Raw genomic sequence first — 24057 nt, 5'->3', positions numbered from 1 at the left:
CACTCCAATGCATCACTCATTGTTATTATTATACGTCTGTCATTTATTTACATTTCTCAAAATTATTATTTACACACACGCCAGTTTTTTACAACATCTCTTCTCGTGTCAAGAGTGAACTTTTCCCAGATTCCCACACTCTCCTCAGCTGACAGCAAAGTTAATTATATCGCAATAGATCCCTTAAGTGTTAGCCTCAAGCAGCAGAACTTCCTTTTAAGCTCAAATCTCTTGACATCCGAAGAACAGCTCTCTCCAAGACTGGCGTCCTGAAAATGCACTGGCTCCTCTTTACAGACAGGGGGCAGTGTGCCATTACAGTTTGCATAAAAAGGCACATTAGTCTGTCAGATCAATGTCTCTTTAGAGCCATCTCGCCACTGCTGATACACCAAAACATACTGATATAGTTATTACATCCCGCAGTCCTCGTCTATACAGCTGACACTGTTGAACAGATTTAGATATTAAACAAAGTCTTGATTGATGATTTTTGTGTGCTGTCCTCACACTGATATAATCCTTATGGAAAGTTCTTTGGGGTATATATTCCTGTTTGAGTTTATATTCCTCCCAGGGGCCTCATCTGCGGTTAATAGGTTTGCTCCTGATAAACTGCTCTGTTGTCCTTCATACTGCCACACCAAACCAGATCCCCCTGCTGACATCTGGACCAGGCTCGGGCTTGTACTTTGACAGGAGGACAGGGGAGGGCCGGGATACTGAGGTGGGTCAGGTTCTGGCATTTGGAGTAAGAGAGGCTGGTTATAGTCGTGTCCAGGAAGAGCAGCAGGGGGAGGTGTGGGGCCATAGTTTGTGCAGGCAGGACAATAGGCGTAATGATGGTGACATCTGTGTAAGAAAAGACAGGAAGTTGGGGGTTTTTTTGTTGTTGTTTTTGTTGTCACTGTGGAGCATTCAAATGAAATTCAGCACATCTCACCTGCAAGATCGTATGCTGTCACACAGGGTAGGGCCAGCAGTGTCCCATGGAGAAAGCGGATTCTCCTGGGTGTTGTTGTTGTTGTTGTTGCGGCCCTTATGACTATATCGAGACATGTTGTTCTCCTGGTTCTGGGTTGGCTCCTCCCATTGCCACGGATCTGAGTCACTGGCATAAAAAACCCCATACATGTCAGTATTTCATATTTCACCAGACCTAATATTGTATTTTGGCACCTGTGGTTGTAAATAAGTAGATACATCTATTAATACATTGTATTCAAGCAGTCCTTTTGTTGCCATGCCTTTGTCATGTTTTAGACTGTTAGAATTTCTCTGTGCTTCATATAAATGCCACTTGTTACTCCAAAGAAGCAAAATAAAGACACATACACACATCTGTGTAGCAGATCAGGCCTTATTTTGTGTTCCTGTCCCATTAATGTCTTATAACCCTTAGGTTAGGAATCATTTAAGCTAAGAACCCATCTAATTTATTATGTATGCATATTTATTTGTATAAAGAATCCAGTATTTTGCAGTGTATTGTGATGTATGCTTTCCTTATAATTACATTTTACCAGTAACGATACCTCAGTAGATTTACTTTTACTTTTAAAAAACTTAATTTCAACTTTTCCAGCAATCCTTAACTCACTTCTCCTCCTTTTTCCTTTCTTCCTCCTTGATGCAGTCAAGCAAACAGCAGGTGATGAAGGCCACAGACATGAAGAGGATTATGCCTGAACTCACAAAGGATGCCACCACAGCCACGCGGTAACCAAAATCATTGGGCGACAGAGCTGAAGAGTGACAGAAGAAGAACCAGTTGACTGATGTATTGACTGATTTTTGCCTCATGCACTGAGTGTTTTATTTTTCTTTTTTACAATTCCATTCATCATACTACAAAACCTGTGTATAACAACAACCAGAAGTCTCAAATGCCACCTCACACAAGGTTTGCAGATATTGTCTACCTCACAGACTGCTGTAATATGTCACAAGTGTTTCATTGTCATTATCCAACAGAGACTTGCAGAAATAAAAAGTCATTTTGCAACAAAGTGTTCTTGCCAGCTCATCACTGAAAGGACAATAAAATATAAATTTATTATTATTATTTTATTTCTTTCAGTGTCACTCAGAAAATTTCATCTCTCCCATGGTGATTGATTCTAAAAAATAGAATTAAAATTCTGCCCTCAGTTTTTCCACTTCCTCGCTGGCTGTACACCTACCTGAAATGATTCCTCGCTGCCAGTTAGTAGCATTAATATTATTGCTTAATGAGATGTATCGACAAACTGCACATCATTTTCCCTCCATTGTGTTCCCACACAAATTAAGGTCATAATTAGTGCAAGCCAAACACAACATAAGCATCTGCGTGTAACTTGGTCCCTAACAAGAATGCCTACACATAATGTTTAATATATATTCCATCACTTTGGAATAATGAGCTGACAGACATTTCAGTGGGAGTTTTGCAGCCTCTGCAGTTTTTCTAGGAAAAGCATTTGAGACATTTAATCTGCATACACACACATTTTGGTAATGCATAATGAATATGCAATTAGGTCCATGAAGTGACATGTACCTGGCTACAAATGGGTTACTAATATGTGCCATTTTTTGTATATTAACTGCCATCTCAAGGTTTTGGTTTCTACTTACCTTGACAATAGGAGTCTCCTGTCCAGTAGGTGCTGTTGGGGCCCATGACACACATCATATCACTGCCTACAAGTTTGTGCTTCCCCGGGCACTGTAGTGATATGACGGTACCCACATTAGTGCCATTTCCCTGGATGATCTGGTGGTTGCCCAATGTTGGCTGAGGCATGGGTGTGCACTGAGCTTTGGAATTACCTAAAGCAGAAAGCTGGAGGTCAGCTGGTGTGGAAAATTTGCAGCAATGTCTACAGTTGTTGCTGCTAATGATGTTTGAGATACTGTGAATATGCATTAATCACACAAAGTTCATCCAAAATTTGGGTACATGTATAATTCATGCATCTTCAAAAGAAAATTTGTATTCATAGGAACGATAAGACAACTTGGAATTCATAGATTGCACAACAATAATTCAAGGTGAACTGTATGAACAAACAAAAAGGGGGTGGGGGGGCACTGCGGATAAGAGTCAGTGTGGAATGGGGCAGTCATTCCATAGCTATCAGCACTGAACCCCTAAAGGGCTGCGCAACACTGCATGACAAAACACAGCCCCCCGTAACAGCCGAGTGCCGTGCTGAGATGAATTCTAACGGTATCAAAGAAGGAAATGTGATAAATCATTAAACAAAAGGCCTGCAAGACTGGTGGAAAAACACAGGCCATCTGGAGCAACATTAAGAGAAAAAAAAACAAGGTTATCATACTGAACAGCATGGAGCTCAGCATATTACAGGACGGACGGTCTTTCACTGTGACAGCTCAGTACACCAGCAGTTCCTGCATGTCTACAAGTCTCAGTCTACAAGAGCATGACTTCACTGTAAAACAAGTAGTTGGAATGCACATAAACACAATGACATGAAGGCGGTGGTTTCCAGCACAACTTGGAAGTATGATGTATTTGGTTTAGGGAAAATCAAAACCAGATTTTTGATTTTTTTTTCTTTACTCTTAGATATCTGCTTTTGGTTTTCACTTAAATGAAACAGACAGGTTACAGGGACTGATTTAGTGGAGGTTACTTTTTCGGGATTTCCATACACCTGTTACCATACATCATTTTTGACCCCAGGACAACACAAGGGTTAAGTTGGAGGAAAATATCCAAGGAGGAGTTGTGCACTTTGAAGAAAGACATGTGGCAGACCATAAAGTGAACCAAACTATATCAAAAGTCGCTGGTAGACAAATAAAAGAAGAAGAGATAATAGTAAACCATAAACAAGATAAAATTGTAACACGGAGACCATTAGTAACTCAGATCCCACCACAAAGACACACTTCGGTGCACAGAAGAATAATTTTATGTAACTTGTATGTATGATCATACATACAGTACATAGAGTGAAATGGCCGGCTGCTTGACGTCAAATCCACCCCTTTTCGTTTCCTCTTTCTGTCTTTCTTCATAACACCTGACAATTATATCAACTAACCGTTAATCGGACACCAATCCACCCTTTTTTTAAGTTTCATTTTATTACTGCGATGTCTAGTTCACACAATCTATCAGGTCTTTATATTACATAGGACCCTAAGCTACTAATCCTTGCAGTGCAATTGTTGTTACAGCAAACACACACATGCATGGACGCGCACATCACCTGAACAAGAAGCACGCAAGTTAACAGAATAAAACTGGCGTCAGTGCACAAGTGACATTTCGGTCCTGCACGCTGGCTTCTTCTAAATTAAATAGCATCTGGTTTTTCTATGCCATCTCTCTTACCTGACTTATTTCGGTCATTTTTGTTTGCGGTATCAGTCCTGGATACATCTGATATTGATGCTGTTGCCGCGGACATGGTGGTGACACACAGCCGTCTCTCAGAAAGCTCTTCTGGTTGTGCGTAAAGACGGCGCAGCTGTTCTCCTCTGGACCCCGTACAGGGTAAACGAAACGAAGAGTCTAGCTGCTGGCGCGGCGCTTGAGTTTCTCTGTGCGATGTTACTCGCTCCTCGTCCAGTGAACAGCTTGCCACCACCCACACTGCACCGTAACATTCACTTATTCTAATGTTCGTTCTGTGCTCTGGCTGTCGCGCAAGCGGATGAGCGCTTGAGAGGACGACGAGAGATGAAGTGATCAGTCGAGACCTTGTCGACCAAAGCAAAAATGACTTTGCGGATTAAATCATGTCGGGTCAAGTTAGGTTTCAGGTCTGCAGCTAACTACAGCTGCAAAAAACAGTCTACCTCAGTAGGTACAAATCAGGATGTGGTTGAAAATGTGCAAAACACATGAACGTGTGAACGTGGTCTATTAGAAGACAATCAAAAGTTACATCCGTTTACCAACGTCCAGCACGAGCACGTCAGCCTTAGAGCTTTCCAGTCTAAAACAGATTCAATTCAATTGTCAATAGTAATAGACTGTTGCCTGCTCAGGGACAAATACAGCACATGCAGGACGACATTTTAAATATGCTGTAAAAACTAAGCATAACTAAGTTTGCAGTGCATCTCTCCAAAGTAAGTCTAAATGATCGTTACATAAACGGAGAAGAAGAGTTGTAATACCTCGATTAGAAGGAGGAAATTGAAAGTATAATTGTGGTAAAGAAGGAGATCCCACCTCTAAACTGAGCCAATGAATTAGGTTTTTCTTTGTTTACATCATATGACATCACATTCCACGTAAATTAAAAAAAATATACAGTTTCTCTGAAACTAACCACACAGATTTTTCTTAACGTCATTCTACTTCAGATTTTACAAATGAAGGTTTCCCCACCGCTTTCTTTTCCTTTGTTATGCTGTGTCACATTTTTGTTGAGTTTGTGGTTATCAAACATTCGAGTCATTCAACATGTTTGACTTCTCTGTTCTACTCACAGCTTCCTTCAAACAGTTCACACTGTAAACAATAACCTCCGTGTCCAGGTATACACTTCTTGGCCACTTTATTAGGCACATCTGTTTAACTGCTGTTTAGTAAATACCTAAATGCGTATGCAGCAACTCAGTACATTTAGGAATAGGCACCTCATTGATGCCTTTGGTGCCACACCCATGAGCTAAGAACAGGAAACAGAAGCTAGTCTGCACAGGCTCACCAAAATTGGACAATAGAAGGACTGGAAAGATGTTGGCTGATGACTGTTGATTTCTGCTGCAACATTTGGATATTAGGGTCAGAATTTGGCATTAACCACATGAAAGCATGGATCCATCATATCCTTGTGCCAAGGTGTGGGTGTTATTTTCTTGGTACATTTTGGGTCCTTGGTTGAAAATTGAGCTAAAATTGAGCATTAGTTAAACACAACAACATACCCGAGTATTGTTGCTGACCATGTACATTCCTTTATGTCAACAGCATAAACATCTGCTGGCTGCTTCACTGTACTCACAGTTCACTGTACTCAAATGGCTTAAAGTGACCAGATCTCAATCCAATACAGCACCTTTGGGATATGGTGGAACAACACACACACACACACACACACACACACACACACACACACACACACACACACACACACACACACACACACACACACACACACAAAGCTGACCCACATCCTGTATTTAATTCTATAAACACAGAGGCTCAGAGTTTCACTTTGAATTGACATTTGAAAAAGCAGAACTGTTCTCTCTCGGTGTACTATCATTCAGAACTCTGATCCTGCATCAGACTGTTTTGCTGTATTGGAACGTCCTTGTTTACTTGAGCACATCTCCTCAGACGCATTGAAAGTCTTTTTTCAGACAGCAGATTGCCGCATCATTCATGGATAATGCTGCAATTACTGAAAAACTTACCATGTAGAGAGGCCAAGATTCAGAAGAATCGGTCGTTATCTACCGATTTTCAGGTAAAGAATTTCTTGCCAGAAAGAATTTTTTTAAAAAGTGCAGTTCTTCTGGGGTTATTTTTGCTTTTCTTTTTTGTGCGTGCCTTTACATCCTTCATTGCTATCTGCAGAATATTAGAAGCCTCCACCAAAAAAACAACGACAACTACTTTCTCTTTTAAGTTTTAAATAATTCTTTATACATGAGTGGAGTTCAGCCCCAAAATGTCACAGATGGTTACAGTGTTTGTTTGTGAGTACTGAATTTCAATAAGTAGATAGCTGACGGAAAGAGAACGTCTGAATATGTACTTCCACTTTAACAGGGACCAATTAAGCTTATTTTCAGCTTCGTGTTTTATATTCAGACTCTACGAGCAGGTTATGATTCACGTACTGACCCTGGACTGTCATCTAAGCCCTCTCCCTCCATTTAACTTCCTCAACTTCCTTCTGATTGGCAGCCTCTCACAAACAGAAGGGCCGAACAGCTGGTGGTGTGGCGGTTGGTGCTCACTGCGTGCCTGAGATGACTGAATCAAGGATATTTGCTCTCACTGACATCATACAGAGCCAAATGCAGAAAAATCAATCTGACACTCATTTTTCAGTGTTGTCTGAAGAGTGAGATTACTTAAAACTTTGTTCTTGTTTAATACAAGCATCCACCGCTGGACAAAAAAATAATCAAATGTATGGCAAAGCAGACTGGCACTTATATAGAACCTTTGTACTCAATTTGAGTACTCAAAGGACTTTCTACTACGCTGCAATAAAAAATGCATTATTTATGTCTAAGAACTTTTATCTAGCTCTTGATTCACTCCAATGGATATAGCTGGGTTAACTTGAAGCTCTGTGTCTTACCCAAGGATATATAGACACAGACATGGATCAATCCGCCAACCTTCGGACTTGTAGTTGACCCGCTCTACCATCTGAGCTACCTCTAGTAACAGAAGCTTTGCAAAATGAAAACTATGGAGCGTCTATAGCTGAAACACTTATATTTTATATTCAATGGTGATTGAGGACATAGGAGGTGACAACAACACAGCAAATGAGAGCATTTTGAGAAACTGATCTGAAACATTTGCTACAGCAACAGTAAATTGTTCCTGTGTGCTCTTAGTTGGTACAATTTGGACACTCAGGGCCTTCGGCTTTTTTCTCCACACAGGCTTGTGTTTTCTGTACTCTGCAAAATCTAATAACCCAGCAGGAGACCTGCTAATGAAGCTTGGAACAGTCAATAATGCCTCCTTTTCTGCATTAAAAAGAATAAAGCTAATGATGCCAAGTGTCATCATTGCTGTCTGTGTAAAGAAGTGGAGCAAAGATATTTAAAAGAAAGAGTTGGGTGCAAAAAAGCGGTCTCACAAGAGTGATAGATAAAGATGAGGCAGGCGGGAGTGGTCAGCTCGATGTGTCTGCCCCGTCCCTGACACAGTGACTCTGCTAGGGGGTAACCACTCCATCATTGGAGGTAATTAAGTATAACAGGAGGGGCATCATCTCCCACTGCCAGCGGCCCCATCAACACTGCTCCTCAAACCAGGCCACATATGGCTGGAGGTCTGGGCAGAGGAGACCAAAGGTGACCTCTCTGTGTGTCCTTGGTTAATTCCTACAAAATGCACCCAGTGAGGCACTAATGTGAGTTGCTTGGCTACCTGTGAATGCCCAAGATATAAGTGAGGCTTCATCTACACAGAGGATGAATGGCTTTGTTTGAGATGTCTGATATGCAAATCAAGCCCTCTAAAAGCATGAGTCATTATACAAAAACAGCAAAACAAGGTCTGTTTTGGAGAACTGCAACACAAGGCTTCTAAAGAGAAGGAAGAACTTGTTTAGAGGCCATCTAATATTAATGTCAGAGTCACGTTAAAGATGAACTTTTTTTCTACCCTGCTGTTAAAGCTATATGGCTGACTATCCTTATCAAACTAAGTAGCGACTACTTCTAAAAGGACATCTCTCTCTCGCACACACACACCAATAGTCTGTCCATAACATCATTAATGCTGCTCTCGCTGTCGTCTGTGTCTGTAATCTCTTAACAAATCACTTTTCCTGGCTGGACCGACGCCATCACTGACTGGGCAACACCATAAATCTGCACCTCTATACACTCGATGAAAGACAGAGGGAAAAATGGAAAGAAAAGGAGATGGGAAATGGGTGGCAGGTAAGAAGAATGACACTTTTGGAGGAAATTGAGTTGATCAAGCATTTCTTTCTTTCTTCAGACGTGCACAGCGTACTGCAAGGGATACACGTCCACGCTGTGTTTCTCAGACACCAAAGAAACGACAATATTTCTGTGCTAGATTTGAGAGACAAAATTCAGGGATTGTTATTATAGTAGGGGTGTTGACTCCTTTAAAACCTTTATACTTGCACTGCGCACTCTGCCATATCCAATGGTGATTGTATAAGTCCACAATATTATCATCATCATCATCATCGTTTATTTGTATAGCACTTTAAGAACACACCAGGCAGACCAAAGTGCTGAACAACACAGATCAAAACAACAACCAAATTAAAAATACCATAAAATCATTACAAACAATAAAATAAATAAGAAGGTGTCAGTTTCCTACAGAGTTAAAAGCCAGGGAATAAAAATAGGTTTTCAATCTGGACTTAAAGACCTGCACTGATGACGCTTGTCTAATTTGGAGGGGAAGGTTATTCCAGAGCATCGGAGCCGCAATTGAAAAGGCACGGTCTCCTCTGCATTTCAGCCGCGACTTAGGGACCGACAGCAGCAGCTGCTCAGCTGAACGGAGCGAGCGAGGAGGAACATGTGGCTTCAGCAAGTCAGTTAAGTACACAGGAGCCAGACCATTTAAAGATTTAAAAACCAATAAAAGGACCTTAAAACGAACCCTAAAATCAATTGAAAGATAAATATAATGAATGTATGATTCATTATTAGACTTTGGAAACCAGCACTGAATGACAATCCAAACAGATTTGTTTTCCAGTGCACATGCAAAGTGCAGAAATGTGCAAAACACATTTCTGCACACAAAAACACATTTTTTCCTCAGTGATTCACTTATGACACATCAGTGCAATATAGCTGGTGTCATTTCTTAAACAGAATAACTTGTAGTTCCTTACTGTTGCTGCCCAGACTCTACCAGATGAGATTTAAGAGCCGGCAAGGATGACTTGAAGTTTGATGCCGACCACAGATGGAAACCAACTGGGAGGCAGTGGAGGAAAACAACAAAGAATAAAATCAAAAGGTGTAATTTCCTGTGAAATTTGAGCAACTGTGAAACAGAATGCTTATGATCATGGAATAACAACCCACACGAAAAAAAGGGGAAAAATTGTAAGAATTTACCTCTGCAAGTATTACAGATTTATAAGCTGTGAGTCATACTGTGATTTACTCAAAGTGTCCACTTTCCAGCTTCTCTCATGCAACACAGTGGATTTATTGAATTTCTGTTGTATATTTCCACAGGAGAAAAATACGAACAGGACCCACTTTCATGAGTAGACAGAATATCAGAGACATATAAGTCATACAAGAGAAGCATAAATATTTACTGTAAGTTTTCCCCAAATAGAGACGAGGCAAGCAAACTGAAAGAATTTCAGCAGACATTGAATATTTATATGTGTACTCCAGATCTATTTTTGCAGAACCACAACGTGGCCACATGGATTTTTATTGCCTTTATTGCCTTGAATGTTATGTTTTTTAATATAGTTTGTCGTACAGTCTGTGTATGTGATCTGAAAACAGTTTCATATTTAGACAAGAAGGACGTGACATTTACAGTTACACTCACATTGCTTGTTAGATTCATACATTCATTATATTTATCTTTCAATTGTAAGCTTATACATATAGGGACATAATAAACATAATTCTGTCCTTCACATGTCCTAAAAATAGGTAAATACATGATGATGAACAAGAACACATGATGTATTACACCATGTCATTACTGATTTCACAAAAAATTAGGCCAAAAGATGCAGAAACAATGTGGAAAAACACCCTTCCTCCTTCCAGAGGAGTCCACGGGGTAAGTAGCACAATTGATTGACTCTGCAAGCCTCGGTAGCACCTTAATTGTTAAAGTTGATGAAAGTACAATTAGAAAAGACTGAACAAGTATGGTTTGTTTGGAAGGGTTGCCAGAAAAAAAGCCTCTTCTCTCTATAAGAACATGGCAGTTTGGAGAAAACTAAGTACAGCATATCAGCACAAAAACCTCATAACTACTGTCCAGTGTGGTCGTGGAGTGGTAGATTTGGCCTGGTTTTGGAGCCACAGGACCTGGACACCTTGTCTAACCTGTAACATGTAAAACTTCAGAAACTAAAGAGGATAAACTTTAATTTTACCATAACTGCACATCTTCCTACACTCAAAAAAATGAATGAGGTGGATTGTTCAGTGTATATTAATTATTTATTTTCATTTTACTTAAAATATATGTTTTTGTTAAGTTAACATATGTTTTTCTAATCAAGTCTACGTAATTGTGTCTATTATTCAACGTACATAATACTAATGTGTTACTTGATCGCATAACATTTAAGTTAAGTCAATGAGGATCGATATACCTTGTATATCCACAAGGTGGCAGTAATGCAAAAACAGTTGTAATGAAACCGCGCAGAACAAGAAGGTTTCACGGCTTGTGCCTGCTCATGCGCAAGACTTCAAATTTAACTGAAAAAGGCTGTTTTGGCGCCAAGCTGCTGTTTCTTTGAGAGGTAAGACCACTTTTTTCTTTGACTATGTTGTGTAGTATCTATATGTCCAGCATGGTTATATTTTGCGTTTGTCTTACAAGACATGTTATATCGTTTGCGTGTGCTTGTTTTACATTAGTTTTACTGGGTCCTGGACATGCTTATTTTGTGGACTGTGTAAGAAACATTTTTATTGTTTTTTGTTTTATTAAGGGATTAGCTACAGGGGTTCATGGGGTTATTCTTTCAAGGGGTTATTTTTCCATTTGCTTTCTTGGGATTCCTTTTCTGTAATCCGAGAGTCGGAAATATCGAATAGGATAGCAAGGATAGCATAAAGTGACATTTAAAATCCAAAAAGTCAAGGGCGAAAGCCACTGTGACACCATTGTTCTGCTCTATCAGTAATCTGTATTATGTAAAAATGGTCTGTAAATACAGCATGTTTCCTAGCGGAGTTATACATATCAATGTAGTTATAAATTACAGTTTGTGAAAGTACACACTTAATTTTTTTAATAAAATTATTCAAGACATATGAGTGGACAGACAATGGAGGTCGACAGACCTGGTGATAATTGCTTCTATAGAAAGTTAGCACATGGCAGTGTCAATCTCTTGCTTTTCTTCTGAGTAGTATTTTATTTAGTTGTAATTCAAACAATAATTTGCTTCTTGAAATTAAGTAATGAATTTCTTGTTTTACTTTATAAATCTCAGATCCTGCCTTTACCTGCTCCCTCCTATACTGATGTGGTGTATGTGGTATTGCTGAGCTTGTATGTGGTATGTGAACTGTTATACTTTTAAAAACAAAACTGTTTTATAAGTTAAGTTTTCTTTTGTGACCCATCCCATGCCCCTGTTATTTCGTCTCCACATCTGAACCATGGTAAAGGTTGCAGTTCAAGGGCCTGAGGCATGAAATTCTTTTCAGATCAGCTGTGATCAATATTTTTTGGAACTTGATAAATAACAATAAAAGCTGTAATGGCTCCATTAGCATTTTGTGTAAATGTTTGTGTTAAAATTATAGCTTTAATGAGGTCTTTCTACATTAGTTTTAGTTTGTATATGTGTACATATAGTATGTATATTTACAGTACAGTATGTTGTGTTTGTTGACATATTTTCAGGTGGAAGCAGAATATGTGAGGATTACTACTGCTGCACATGTTCCAAGGCTTTTTACACAACTTGACCAATACACTGACCAGCTCATAAAAGTCTTCAAGAAAAAAGGAGGCGTTGCAGGGAAGAAAATTAGACAAACTTTGGCCCCAGCCACACAGGTGCGTTATTCTGTTGGTAGCAAAATATTATGGCTAATAAGATCATTTTCAAATTTAAACAGCTAGTGTATGGTAGCTGCACAGTGCACTTACATTTATATTAAGCAAGACAAAGTTTGGTACTGAAAACGTTGGAAAATTTAAATTACCTAAACATATGTAAAATCTGATCCCTTGATTTAGGTTAAACCAGAAGTGAATGTTTTTATGTTATGTTTTGAATGCAAAAAAGATGATGTATTAGTTTGTCTTTACCTCCATTATGGACATATATAATGTGGTGGAAACCCTGCCCAACAGGTTAACTATTCATATCCATGTGATGATTAGTTGGTCTTGTGTACATGTCTATCTGTGCAGTGGCTATGTCATTCATTTTGCGTATAATGTGAGTTTCTGTCATCCTAAAGTATTTCTGTTTTCTCTTCCTGTATCTCTGCCACTCTCTACAGAAGGAAACCATTGAAAAGGGGAGGGAGTGTGTCCTCAGGGCACTACCTTTTTACCTGGATGAAGACCCAAGCATCCTCTTCAAAGAATAATTGGTTGGTAATTTTAGTTTTGGTTTAATACAGATAAAAAACTAATTTTGAATAACTAATGTTGTTGCATGTTGTAATGTTGTTGTTGTTGTAATTTGCATGGAACCTGTTTAAATGTTTTGGGAAATCTTGTATACCCAAACTATTTATATTTATCGTTGAATCTGTAGTCTGAAATAGTGGCGCACTGGGGTGCATGTTCCTAATATTGTGTTTACGTCATTAAAGGGTAGCTTTGGCCCTTTTTCTTTCTTTTTTTTAAAACTGGATGCCATTTTTCTATGTTTTTGTGTCTAAGCTACAGCTGTTCAGAGGGAGCTGGAACAAATTACCCTTGCTATCTTTACCATCGAAAGAGCTGATGCCAGCACTCCTCCAGCCGATGTGGGTATAACCATCTAGTGTGTCCTGCATGACCTGGAAGACCTGGCCTCTGCATGTGCACTCTTAATGGGTGGGATATATGCACTGAATCTCAGTTAACCTCAAGACTGAAAGCTAAGAGACAATCAAAAGTATTGAGATTTAAAGGATTTAATTGAGAGATGATACTGCACCAGAAATGTTGAAGGGTGGTGTGTATATTAGCGTTCAAGGCATATTGTTATGAGGTGGAAATATGTTCATATTCAGTTTGTGTTACATTGTGTGCATTGTAAAGGTAATTGCAATACATACTAAAAATAAGGGTAAGTTAGGAGGTTGATCTGATATCCCCGTGTTGGTGTTGTTCCCAGATCATCATACTAAATGTTGTTCCAGGATCAACATTGCAAGTGACCAATCAGAATGTTGTGACGTCATACTTTTGCGACTTCGGGAAAAACCGGCGTAAAACAAAAAACTGTACTTAAGCTGCGTGAAACCGCCTCTGTCTGCCGATCAACTGACCCTAACCCTAACCCTTTAATAAACAGTAAGCAGAATTGATATTGTCCTTGCAACATTGGAATTTCATAAATGCACAAATGGCTTGGAATAGAATAACGTCACAACAATGTGATTGGTCACTTGCAATGTTGAACCTGGAACAACATTTTCATGATGGTCTGGGAACAACACCAACAGGAGGATATCAGATCATCCAAGTTGGGAATGCAGGATGAATGTATATTTTGTGGACTTTTAAAGACGAACAATTGTTTCCATGTTAAAATGTTTACATCTGAAGTTTTTTGCCCAAACACTGGTAAAATAAATGTTGACAGTGGCGAGTGTTAAATGGTTACTGCTGTGCTGTTGCAAAAAAACTGAACGCTGACAAGCTGTTTTATTGTTAGACCATAATCTTGGCATGTTTTGTTAAAGTTTTATTTGGGATGGTGATGTAATTTTCTTTGATTGCTAATATCAGTGGACTATTTATTATTATTATTGTTGTTGTTGTTGTTGTTGTTGTTACATAATTTTTTTTTTTTTTAAATTGTGGCTGTTGAGGTGGACACTTCACTTTGCATTGTTAAAGGAAAGCACTTCATTGGCATTGTGTTACTGGACTGACCCTAAGCAATCATTGCAAATAGCAACTTTGCTATCCATTTTAGACACTAAAAGAAAAAAAACACTCACAGACCTTACTAGCATCACATGTGCATAACTCAAGTGTCATCTTATCAATGTGTTATGTGATCTTCAATGCGTTTTTTTTTTTCTTCTATTTCTGGTAGATACAGACATTTAATTTAAAGTCTTGATGTTGCATCTGTCTACATACTGTTAATTACTAACCCTAATGAGCTGTTGTGTTTTATTTTGGACTGGGTTTACACAAATGCTCACTGAATGTGTTGGCAATAAAATAAATTTTAAAAAATAAGTTGGATGTACTTAATTCATTTGTGTGGAACCTGTTGACAAAATAGATTTATGTAAAACTAATTAATAAAGCACAAGGTGGCTGAAAATATAATATTTGAATTAATCTAACTTAAATTTAACATTTTACTGCCACAAATAAGAAATGTGTTGAAGTAACTAATCTAAACTATCTAACCTGAAAATATATCATCTATGTTCATACAACATAACTTGATTTAGTTAGTCTTAAATATGTCTTGTTAATCTTAAGTAGTTTTTTTAAATTAGATGAACTAAAGATTTTTGCTTTAAACTAACATAATTCAATTTCGTGGAACCTGTTGACAAAATAATTTTAATTAAAGTCAACGTTTCATTTTTTTGAGTGTATAGCTCTAGAGTTACTGAACCTGAAAATCCAAACCCTCCCAAATCCCTTTCATCAAAGAAGGGGAGACCTAAATGAGACCTAAGTAGAGAAGAAGAAAGCATGAACTACATTTTATTTGTTTTGTCACTTTCCCTGCAAATTCTTAAAGTACTTGAACATCCATGTGTGCCAGACAGTGTTAATAAGACTTGTCCAGCCTGGGCTGATTCCCACTGAGCCATCAACAAGGAGCAAACAGCAGGGTAGCCCAACAGCGCTGAAGACATCAGATCAATGATTAGAAAGTGCAGTGAAGGTGACAGGAATGCATGTACTGACCAGAAAAACATCAGAGAAAGAAAAACGATAAAGTACTTTAAAAGAGCGTGAAAAATGGACATCAGGTTAAGTGAGGTGAAGTGTGCAGATGGTTAAGTGAGGTGAAGTGTGCAGATGCATCACTTTTTGTTTCATGAAGAAGGAACAAAACAGAAACCAAGCAGACAGGGCACTCAGTTTGATAACGGAGAAAAGCATTTGATACGAGGCAGTCCATGGCCTGATGGCTCCACTGGGAAATTTATTTACTTCTTATCTTAAATTTGGTTCAGTGAATGTTCATCTTCTTCCATTCACGAGGCAAATCACGATCGCTACACATTATTACTGGGGGCATTTTAGCAACATGGCCTCAGCAAACCTGTTATAATATTACATGATGTCCACACAGATTGCCAACCTGGGCATTGAGGATTCACAGTAGATACACAGCTTTTGTAAAAAGGCCTTCATACTGAATGTCCTCTTCAGGTTGATAATTGCTAAAGTATTTCCTGGAAGCGGTTCTGAAATACCATTTTTATTTATTTTAAATAAACACAGTACAATACACTATTATATCTGAGGACATGTACTTGTAGGACATGTAGGTATTTTGTTTAGCAGCATCTCACTTGACCCGTTCTCAAAATGATCCATCCTGGAATGATTGCTGCCTTTTTTAAATACTTCTTTATTTCTTTTAGTGATATTTAGATGCTATTAAGCTTCATGTCACTTCACAATGACATGTTCTGGGAAATGTATAAATAGGATATTCAGGTCTATTGGCTTACATCATTATTTATCTGACAGCGAAGAGCAGACACTGTTATGGAAGGAGGTCAGATGGGTTGGACCCTTCATTAAATGTGCTCATTTAGGCTGCGGTATAGTGTTTGCTCAAGGCAACACACATTTACGTGTTGCAGCCAGATTTGTTTTAAAACTGCAAAACCTGGGGGAATAAAATAGATATCAAGTTTGCTTATTAATGAATATACAAAGAGTGTACGGTACAATACTGTGCAAAAGTCTTGAGCCACCCTTCCTAATAGGAAAGTTCTTACTGAAAGAAAATCGGGGCGATTGTGGCTCAAGAGTTGGGAGTTTGCCTTGTAATCGGAAGGTTGCCAGTTCGATCCCCAGCTTGGACAGTCTCGGTCATTGTGTCTCTAACAACTTGGAAAGTCAATGGCACTTATCACTTTTATTCTTCAACACGGCCTGAATTATATAATTTCTTTCAGTCATCTTCGGGAATAGTTCTCCTGGCGTCTTCTTTCTGTGCTTTGTCAAAATGACACTAGTTACACAGAACTACCCTCACTAGCTCAATAATATTGAGGTGTGGACTCTGGAGAGGCCAACCCCTGACTGATAGCATTTCCATTCTGTGTTTTTTACTGCTCTGGGGTGTGTCTGAGATCATTGTCATGCTAAAAGATAAAGTAGCTGCCAATCAGATGCTTTCCAAATTGTATTGCATGGTGGATGAAAATCTGATGGCACTTTTTTTCTTCATAATTACATCAATTTTGACTAAATCCACAGCACCACTGGCTGTTTTACAGATGGCTGTGACACTCACTGTTCTACCTCTGTCCTGACCTCCTCCATTCATAATGTACGTACAAATTTCAAACTTGGACTCATCACTCCATCAGATCTGTTCCCATGGATTGTCGGGGCAGTTCTTATGTAGTTTGGCACATCTTAGCCTTTTCTCCCTGTTTCCTTTGCTTAAAAATGGCTTCTTGACAGCCGCCCTTCCACTGAGACCGTTTCTGTTGAATCTTTGGTGACCAGTAAATGGATAAAATTAAGGGCCAGATGTGTCTCTCAGGTCCTGTGTCAAGTCTTTGCTGGATTTTGTCCCGTTTCTTAAGGATATGACTTTTAGATACGGTTCATTTGCTGTAGATAGATTTTTAGGCCTGCCTCTTCTTCTTTTGTCCTCCATTTGTCCATTTGTCTTCAGATGTTTTTTGGGATACACAGCACAGCATACTGAGATATGCCAGGATTTCAGCTGACAGCTCTTTGGGAATCACTTTCTTAATGTAAAAATACAATTTCAAAAACTGCAATTTTGTAAATCGCCTAAAGATAGAATTTATGATCTGCTCTTTGCTAAATTATTTACTGTGTGTAGATTCAACACTGATTCAGGTCAGTGTTAGATGGTTTAACAAACAAACAAACAAACAAAAAACAACAATAAATGAGTGAAAAAGTAGCCCCTGTCCAAAGAAAAACTCAGAATGATCTTGAAAAAACCTGGAGAACAATTAGACGAAACACCTTTTTCTCCTTGGAAGCAAAATATAAAGAAACTAAGAGTGTCTCAAGTCTTTTGAACAGTACTATGAGTTATGGTGCCTTATAATGGAACACTATAGATCATGCAGTTACTCTGAGGCTATTCTGGTTATTCACTTGAATAGAACTCAAATTTTTATCATCAAATCCATTTAATGGCTTCTAATTAAACTATAATAGTAGGATGACTAACCCTCTCCAGTGCTTTTAAATCTGAACAGATTCCTTTTATCACCCACCTCCACTCAGGGTGTGAATAACACAAAGAAAGATGTTAGGTGATGTACTGTTACTATTATGAAGGTCTCTTCAATCCTTATCACGAACCTTGCGTCATTTCAGTTTCGTTGATTAAAAGCAGGTCATTTCCTCAGGACACCTGGATTTTTAATTCAGAGAGGATGCCAGGGTGTGTTGTGCTCAGGTCAAGACTAATGGTTATGAGATTCTACTTTAACAACATCAAACTTCCAGAAGATTATTTGTCTGGCTGGTTGTTAAAAAAATGTCCAGCATGCATCAAGTGACTTTATTAAAGAAAGACCAAAATATGGACACAAGCAACGAAACTGGAGTAAAGCAAAAGTGCACATAAAGTTTCTTGCAACAGTCGCAACCATTTCCTTTACGGGAACTGAGAGCTGTCTACTTCCTTTACTTCAGATAGAAGAAAGTTTCAGTATTTGCATTGTACGTGGGTGGCACTGCAGAGAGCGATGGATGGTACAGTGCAGCATGTTGCAAAACATGGGTGTGTCGAGGCTCAGTCTTACCCTAACCTTATCAAGATACAATCAAAATAGAATACAGAATGATTTGAGTGGAAAATAGAAATCAAAGACAGAGAAATTTGGCTCCCCCCCCCATATTACTGTAAAGTTTGAATATGACACCAACAGATGCGCCTACATATTCGTGAAATCCAAAGATGTTACCACAGTACAGTCGCTAGTTTAGCATGCCAAACTGAAGTCCGGCAGTACAGCTAGTGATGCATCGTCTGTCATTGGCTGAAACTATGGCTGCAACTGCTATATTTACAGTAGCAATAAATCAAATAACAATATGGAAACAATTTCTCTATGTAGAGTTGAAGGGGTTGGAGTTATGGACCTACTGAGCATCAACACCTGAATCTGTTGCTGGCTTAGCAAGTTTGTGCTTATTATTGAGATGCACTGTCTGCAACTTCACTTTTTTTTCATTCACTCTCACAACTCACTGTGTTATTTTTGCTTGCAGCAGGTAAATGCTTCGGCTTGAAAGCCCTGAAAACCTACTATACCCTACAAGCTCAGATGGCAGACAAACACAGTTAGAAAGTGGATGATGAACAAAATGTAGTATTTAAATCACAAAGTGAAACGAGAGTGAGTACTGCACAAACAATCATCAGGTGGATGATAACGCCGATAACGTTCTTACATACTTTATATATATGTACTCTAATTTTAGAGCTTTGCTAACAAATCACATTTTAACAAGATGTTTCCCAATGTGACACATATGGTCATCTGTTCTTCACACAGGCTCCAAATACAAAACAAAACTAATTAAATTATGAAAAATAAGAATCATTCTCATAGATTTTGGACTAAAGTGTTGGAAACACATGCTGATCAATCACATTTGACGATGCTACCACCTCTGCTAAAAAGAGAAGAGGAGAAAAAAGAAAAGAGAAGTAAAGAGAATTGAGACATGTCATCATTTCTATGTGAAAAGCAGGTGTTAATTTGTTCTTGTTTTACTTCCCCAAATAGCTGGTTCAGAACGAGCGTGCATTCAGAGGTTTGATGGTACAACATGCAAATGTTTTTGGGCCACGCAGATGCATGTTCACACACATGCTCATGCACACTCACACAAACAGCTGGTAAGAGGCTTACGCTCCAGTGGCGTATAACAGCTTTCCCATTAAATTCATTCTCTTCAGCTGTGATGGAAGAGGAACAAACCTCAAAAATCTGTGGTCACAACCTGAAACCTTGAAAAAAAAAAAGTCTCTCTTTGAAATGTTCAGATTCTATTTGCTCTCAACTATTACATTTCGTTTTTATACTTTTATACAGCAACAATGGCTCCGATCAACCAACCTTGTCTTTTGTGTTCATTCAAAGAGGTCTGTGCCCTTGATGAATAGAGCCATTAAGAGAAGCCTTGGGGCTTCTGTTAGAGGTCAATTCGACATGTTAAAGTTCCACTACAACCTTGGCAGAGTCAGCTGTTTCTGGCCAACGCAGATAAAGAAGTGCGAGAAGGAAACAGAAAAAAAAAAAAGTCAATTGTCAATTAGGGTGGTTTGTCATCCACAAACAAATTGAATCAAACTTAGGCTGTAATCAGCCATAACCTCACATTGTATAGCTGAGAAAAGAGCAGTTAAAATAGGTTTTCAAAGAACAAAAAGTTTAGCTGGAAAGAAAAACAACACACAGAGCAGGAGAGAGGCCTCTGGAGGGATGATGAGAGCTTATCTCAGCATGGTCTCCGTCCTGCAGCACACTCAGTACCCACCCTGCTCCGGTCTGTTCTAGATGTACAGCATGTAAAACTATGACAGAAGGAGCAGTCAGCATTTTGCTCTCTATCTTTGCACCACAGCTCACGGCTCTACAGAGAAGCCAGCCTTCAAATTAATCATTTTGACACCTAGTGTTGACTTGCTAAATAAAGAAGTTATGGTTCATACCCTCATATCAATACCTGTCCTCTCGCCGTTTTTTGTGAATGCGCACATCAATAAATTTATGCTTATAAGAAACGCTGGAACTAGTGTGGTGGCTTCAAAATAGAGACAAAAAAGAGGGGGGAGGGAGGTTAAAACTGAATCAAATCAAGATGTAGAAAAATGCACAAAGGCAGCTGCAACAGCTTTTCTACGCTCGTTCCACGCCTTCTTTTACACACACACACACACACACACACACACACACACACACACACACACACACACACACACACACACACACACATCTGAGAGTTGAAATCACATGCAGTCGAAGCACCCCGCTCTTTCAGAAAGTTAGATTTTCCCATATCCCTTTGATTTTGCTCTTTGCACTTTTGAGGCAGACATAAACAAACAGAAAAAGTATAACTTGCAGATGCTGAAAAGTTCTAACTCCCTGCATACTTCTTATTAAGAGCGAAGTCAACCATTAAACCAGATAAATGACAATAATCTGTGTGCTGATACTCAAACAATGATCACTCTGTACACGTTTAACTGATCTACACCAACTTGCAGCGAAATAAATCGTTTTATCTTTTGCTTCTAGGTTATATTTTTGTTATTACTATAATTATTAGAGAGGGCACACCTTATGCATAGTTACAAGGACATAACACAATAATCTCACAGCTGCAAATGACAAAAAATACCTGCTATTAAAAACTCAGACGTGACATAAAATTAAAGGGATCAGAATTTGGAAACAGTTAAAAAAAAATTCCCAACAGCTGTGGTGGAGCAATAAAAGATCAAAGAAATGACTTGAGCTTGTAAACTGTAACTTGCACTGTGACAGCTCACCTGTCTGAAGTAGGAAAAGGTACATGGTATTATTTGAAATAACTTGAATCATTTGTGCCACATGCACAAATGTGTGCAGCTTATGTCTCTTCAAGGTCACTCATGTTGTTGTTTCTGCTCTAAATGAAGTGAACCTGAATGCAAAACAAGCATATCTGAGTATTGAGAGACCGCAGATCTGTGTGGGTTAATCCCACACAAGCATCTGAAGAGTTTACAGAGTTCTCTGATTGTCTTGTTGATGCTAGAGTTCAGAAGAGAATGATTGGAAGGCAGCAGTAACCCAGATAACCATTCATTACAACCAAGGTGTGCAGAAGGTCATCTCTGAATGCAGAAAAGAACAGGAAAATTAGACAATAGTAGACTGGGAAAATATTGCCTGCTCTGATGAGTCTGATGATTTTTAATTTCTGCTGTCAGAATTTGGTATAAACAACATTAAACCATAGGTCCATCTGGCTTTGTATAGCATCAGTTCAGGCTGTGGGTGGGAATATGTTCTTGGCACACTTTGGGCCCTTTAGTGCCAAATGAGGATTATTTAAATGCCACAGCCTACCTGGGTTTTGTTGCAGATCATGTTCATCCCATAATTACCACAGTGTATCCATCTTCAGATCTTGCAGCAGTATAATGCGCCAGCTCAAATCATGACAATGAGTTCACTGGACTCAAATGGCCTCAATGTTCACCAGATCTCAATCAAACGTTGATCCTTTGGGATGCAATAGAACACGATATGCAGACATCTGAGGAATGTTTTCAGATCCTTTTGAAAGATTAAGGTAGTTCTGGCTACTAAACTTGCCAACTGATACAAGCAGGCGGCACTTGTGGGCAAAAAAGTGCAGTCTACTTGTCTGTAGATCTTTTATTTTTTTTCTATCAATTTGAAACAAAAGTAATAAGATGACTCTAAGGTACTTGGATAGCTTTCCAAAGTGAGAAGATGCTACAGTAAAGAGAATTTAAGTGCTGTTATCATGCTGACAACTGAGTATATTACTGCACACAGCAGGCAAACTGGGGTTTTTATGTGGTGTGCTTGAATTCATGTGGATAGAGGCTTTTGTTCCACCAAATGACAGAGATGTGTCTTGTTTAACAGTCTGAATCCAAATGGAAACGCTCACAATAACTCTGTGCCAACAAGGAAATTCAAAGCAATCACAATAGAGCATGAAAAAAGTAAAGGGGGAGGTTGAAAAGCCTGAAACATTAACTTTGAATGTTTCATTAGGAAAGTAAAGTGCTTCGGGTATCCTGGCATGATCTTCGATGCGTTTCTAATTCAAAAGCAAAAATGCATTCACACACACAAAAAGCGAATCTGTTCTTTGCTTCTAAAGCAGAAAAAGAAATCCAATCAAATCATAGTTTGAATAGCTCAGTAATCTGGTCATGGATTACTGAGATATTCAATCTGTATGTTTAATCTGTGTTCCAGATAAATCCTATAGCATTTGACATTTCGATGAAATGTCAGAACTGTAAGACTGTAAGGGTTGGAGCTTTCTTTGCCACTAGAAATCCTAAACTCTTTCATCAAGGTGCTAAAAACATTGCTCTGAGATCTTGGGTCATATTGACATGATAGCACCACACAGTTGATTCACATCTATGATGTAAATCTCCTGTCCCACCACATCCCAGAGGTACCCTACAGGACTTACATGGTGGCTCTGGAGGCTAGTTAAATACAGTGAACTCACTGACAGTTTGAGATTATTTTGAGATCTTGTTGGAAGCAGTTATAACAAGATGAATACGCTGTGGTTATAAAGGAATGGACATGGAGAAGTAGGCTGTGGCGTTTAAATAATGCCAAATTTGTACTAAGGGGCCCAAAGTGTAGCAAGAAAAGAACTTCCACTCCATTACAGCATCACTAGCAGCATAATCTGCAGCATCTTTGAAAAAAGACGGGATAGATTCATGCTTTCATGTTTTTTTTACACCAAATTCTGACCCTTACCGTCCAAATGTTGCAGTCGTAATCACGACTCATCATACTAGAAGTGGTTACAGTCTTTTACTTTCCAATTTTGGTGACCCCATGCAAACTGTAGCCTTAGTTTCTCTTTCTTATTACTTATCTGAGAGGAGTGGCACCCAGTCTGGTCCTCTGCCGCTGTAGCCCAAGCAGCCAAAGGTTCAAGGTGTTGCGCCTTCAGAGATGCTCTGTATATCTTGATTGTAACAAGTGGTTATCTAAGTTACTATTGGTTTCCTTTCAGCTTCTGTCTGGACATTTTCTTTTGCCTTCTAGCATCACGAGGGCTTCTTTCCTCAGAGAACTGCAGCTGACTAGATATTGTCTCTTTTGTTTTGGACCATTCTCTGTAAACCTTAGAGACAGTTTTGTAGAAAAACAAAGATCCCAGGAGATCAGCAGTTCCTACATTGACCAGCCCATCTGGGACCAGCAATCACACCACGTTCAAAATCAGATTAAACCAGGTTGAACTTCAGCAGATTATCTAGACCATTTCTACTTAAATCAGTGCATTGAGTTGCTCACATGTAATTGGCTGATAGACATTTGTGTTAACAACCACTTAAACAGAGTACATAATAAAGTGGCCAGAAAGTGTATGTGCTAGCAGTATTTTGTGTGATATTCGTGTGTTATTGGTAACATTTGTAAACATATGTTTTTCATATATGTTTTTTTCTCCCCCCTTTTTAAAAAAGAAATAACACAATACTCAGGACATTAATA

At 38.8% G+C, this 24057-nt stretch overlaps 1 protein-coding gene and 1 long non-coding RNA gene across 2 annotated transcripts; one reads left to right on the top strand and one right to left on the bottom strand.

Moving 5' to 3' along the window:
- Positions 1–22: 22 nt before the first annotated feature.
- susd3 (sushi domain containing 3) lies at positions 23–4871 on the bottom strand. The gene is made up of 5 exons (XM_080295693.1): positions 4352–4871; positions 2620–2814; positions 1601–1745; positions 944–1111; positions 23–852 (listed from the first exon to the last, which is right to left on the bottom strand). Exons 1-5 carry the CDS (start codon positions 4425–4427, stop codon positions 507–509), a joined length of 930 nt encoding a protein of 309 aa, XP_080151819.1. The 5' UTR covers positions 4428–4871; the 3' UTR covers positions 23–506.
- Positions 4872–11087: 6216 nt separating this feature from the next.
- On the top strand, positions 11088–14806 carry LOC113021966 (uncharacterized). Its single transcript, XR_013904069.1, has 5 exons — positions 11088–11177; positions 11877–11942; positions 12293–12448; positions 12901–12993; positions 13289–14806. It is a non-coding gene; the product is annotated as an uncharacterized LOC113021966 (long non-coding RNA).
- The last annotated feature ends 9251 nt before the right edge of the window (positions 14807–24057 follow it).

This window comes from Astatotilapia calliptera, chromosome 20 (assembly GCF_964374335.1).
Source record: "Astatotilapia calliptera chromosome 20, fAstCal68.1, whole genome shotgun sequence".
NCBI classification, from domain to species: domain Eukaryota; kingdom Metazoa; phylum Chordata; class Actinopteri; order Cichliformes; family Cichlidae; genus Astatotilapia; species Astatotilapia calliptera.
This window is presented reverse-complemented; position numbering and strand designations above follow the sequence as displayed.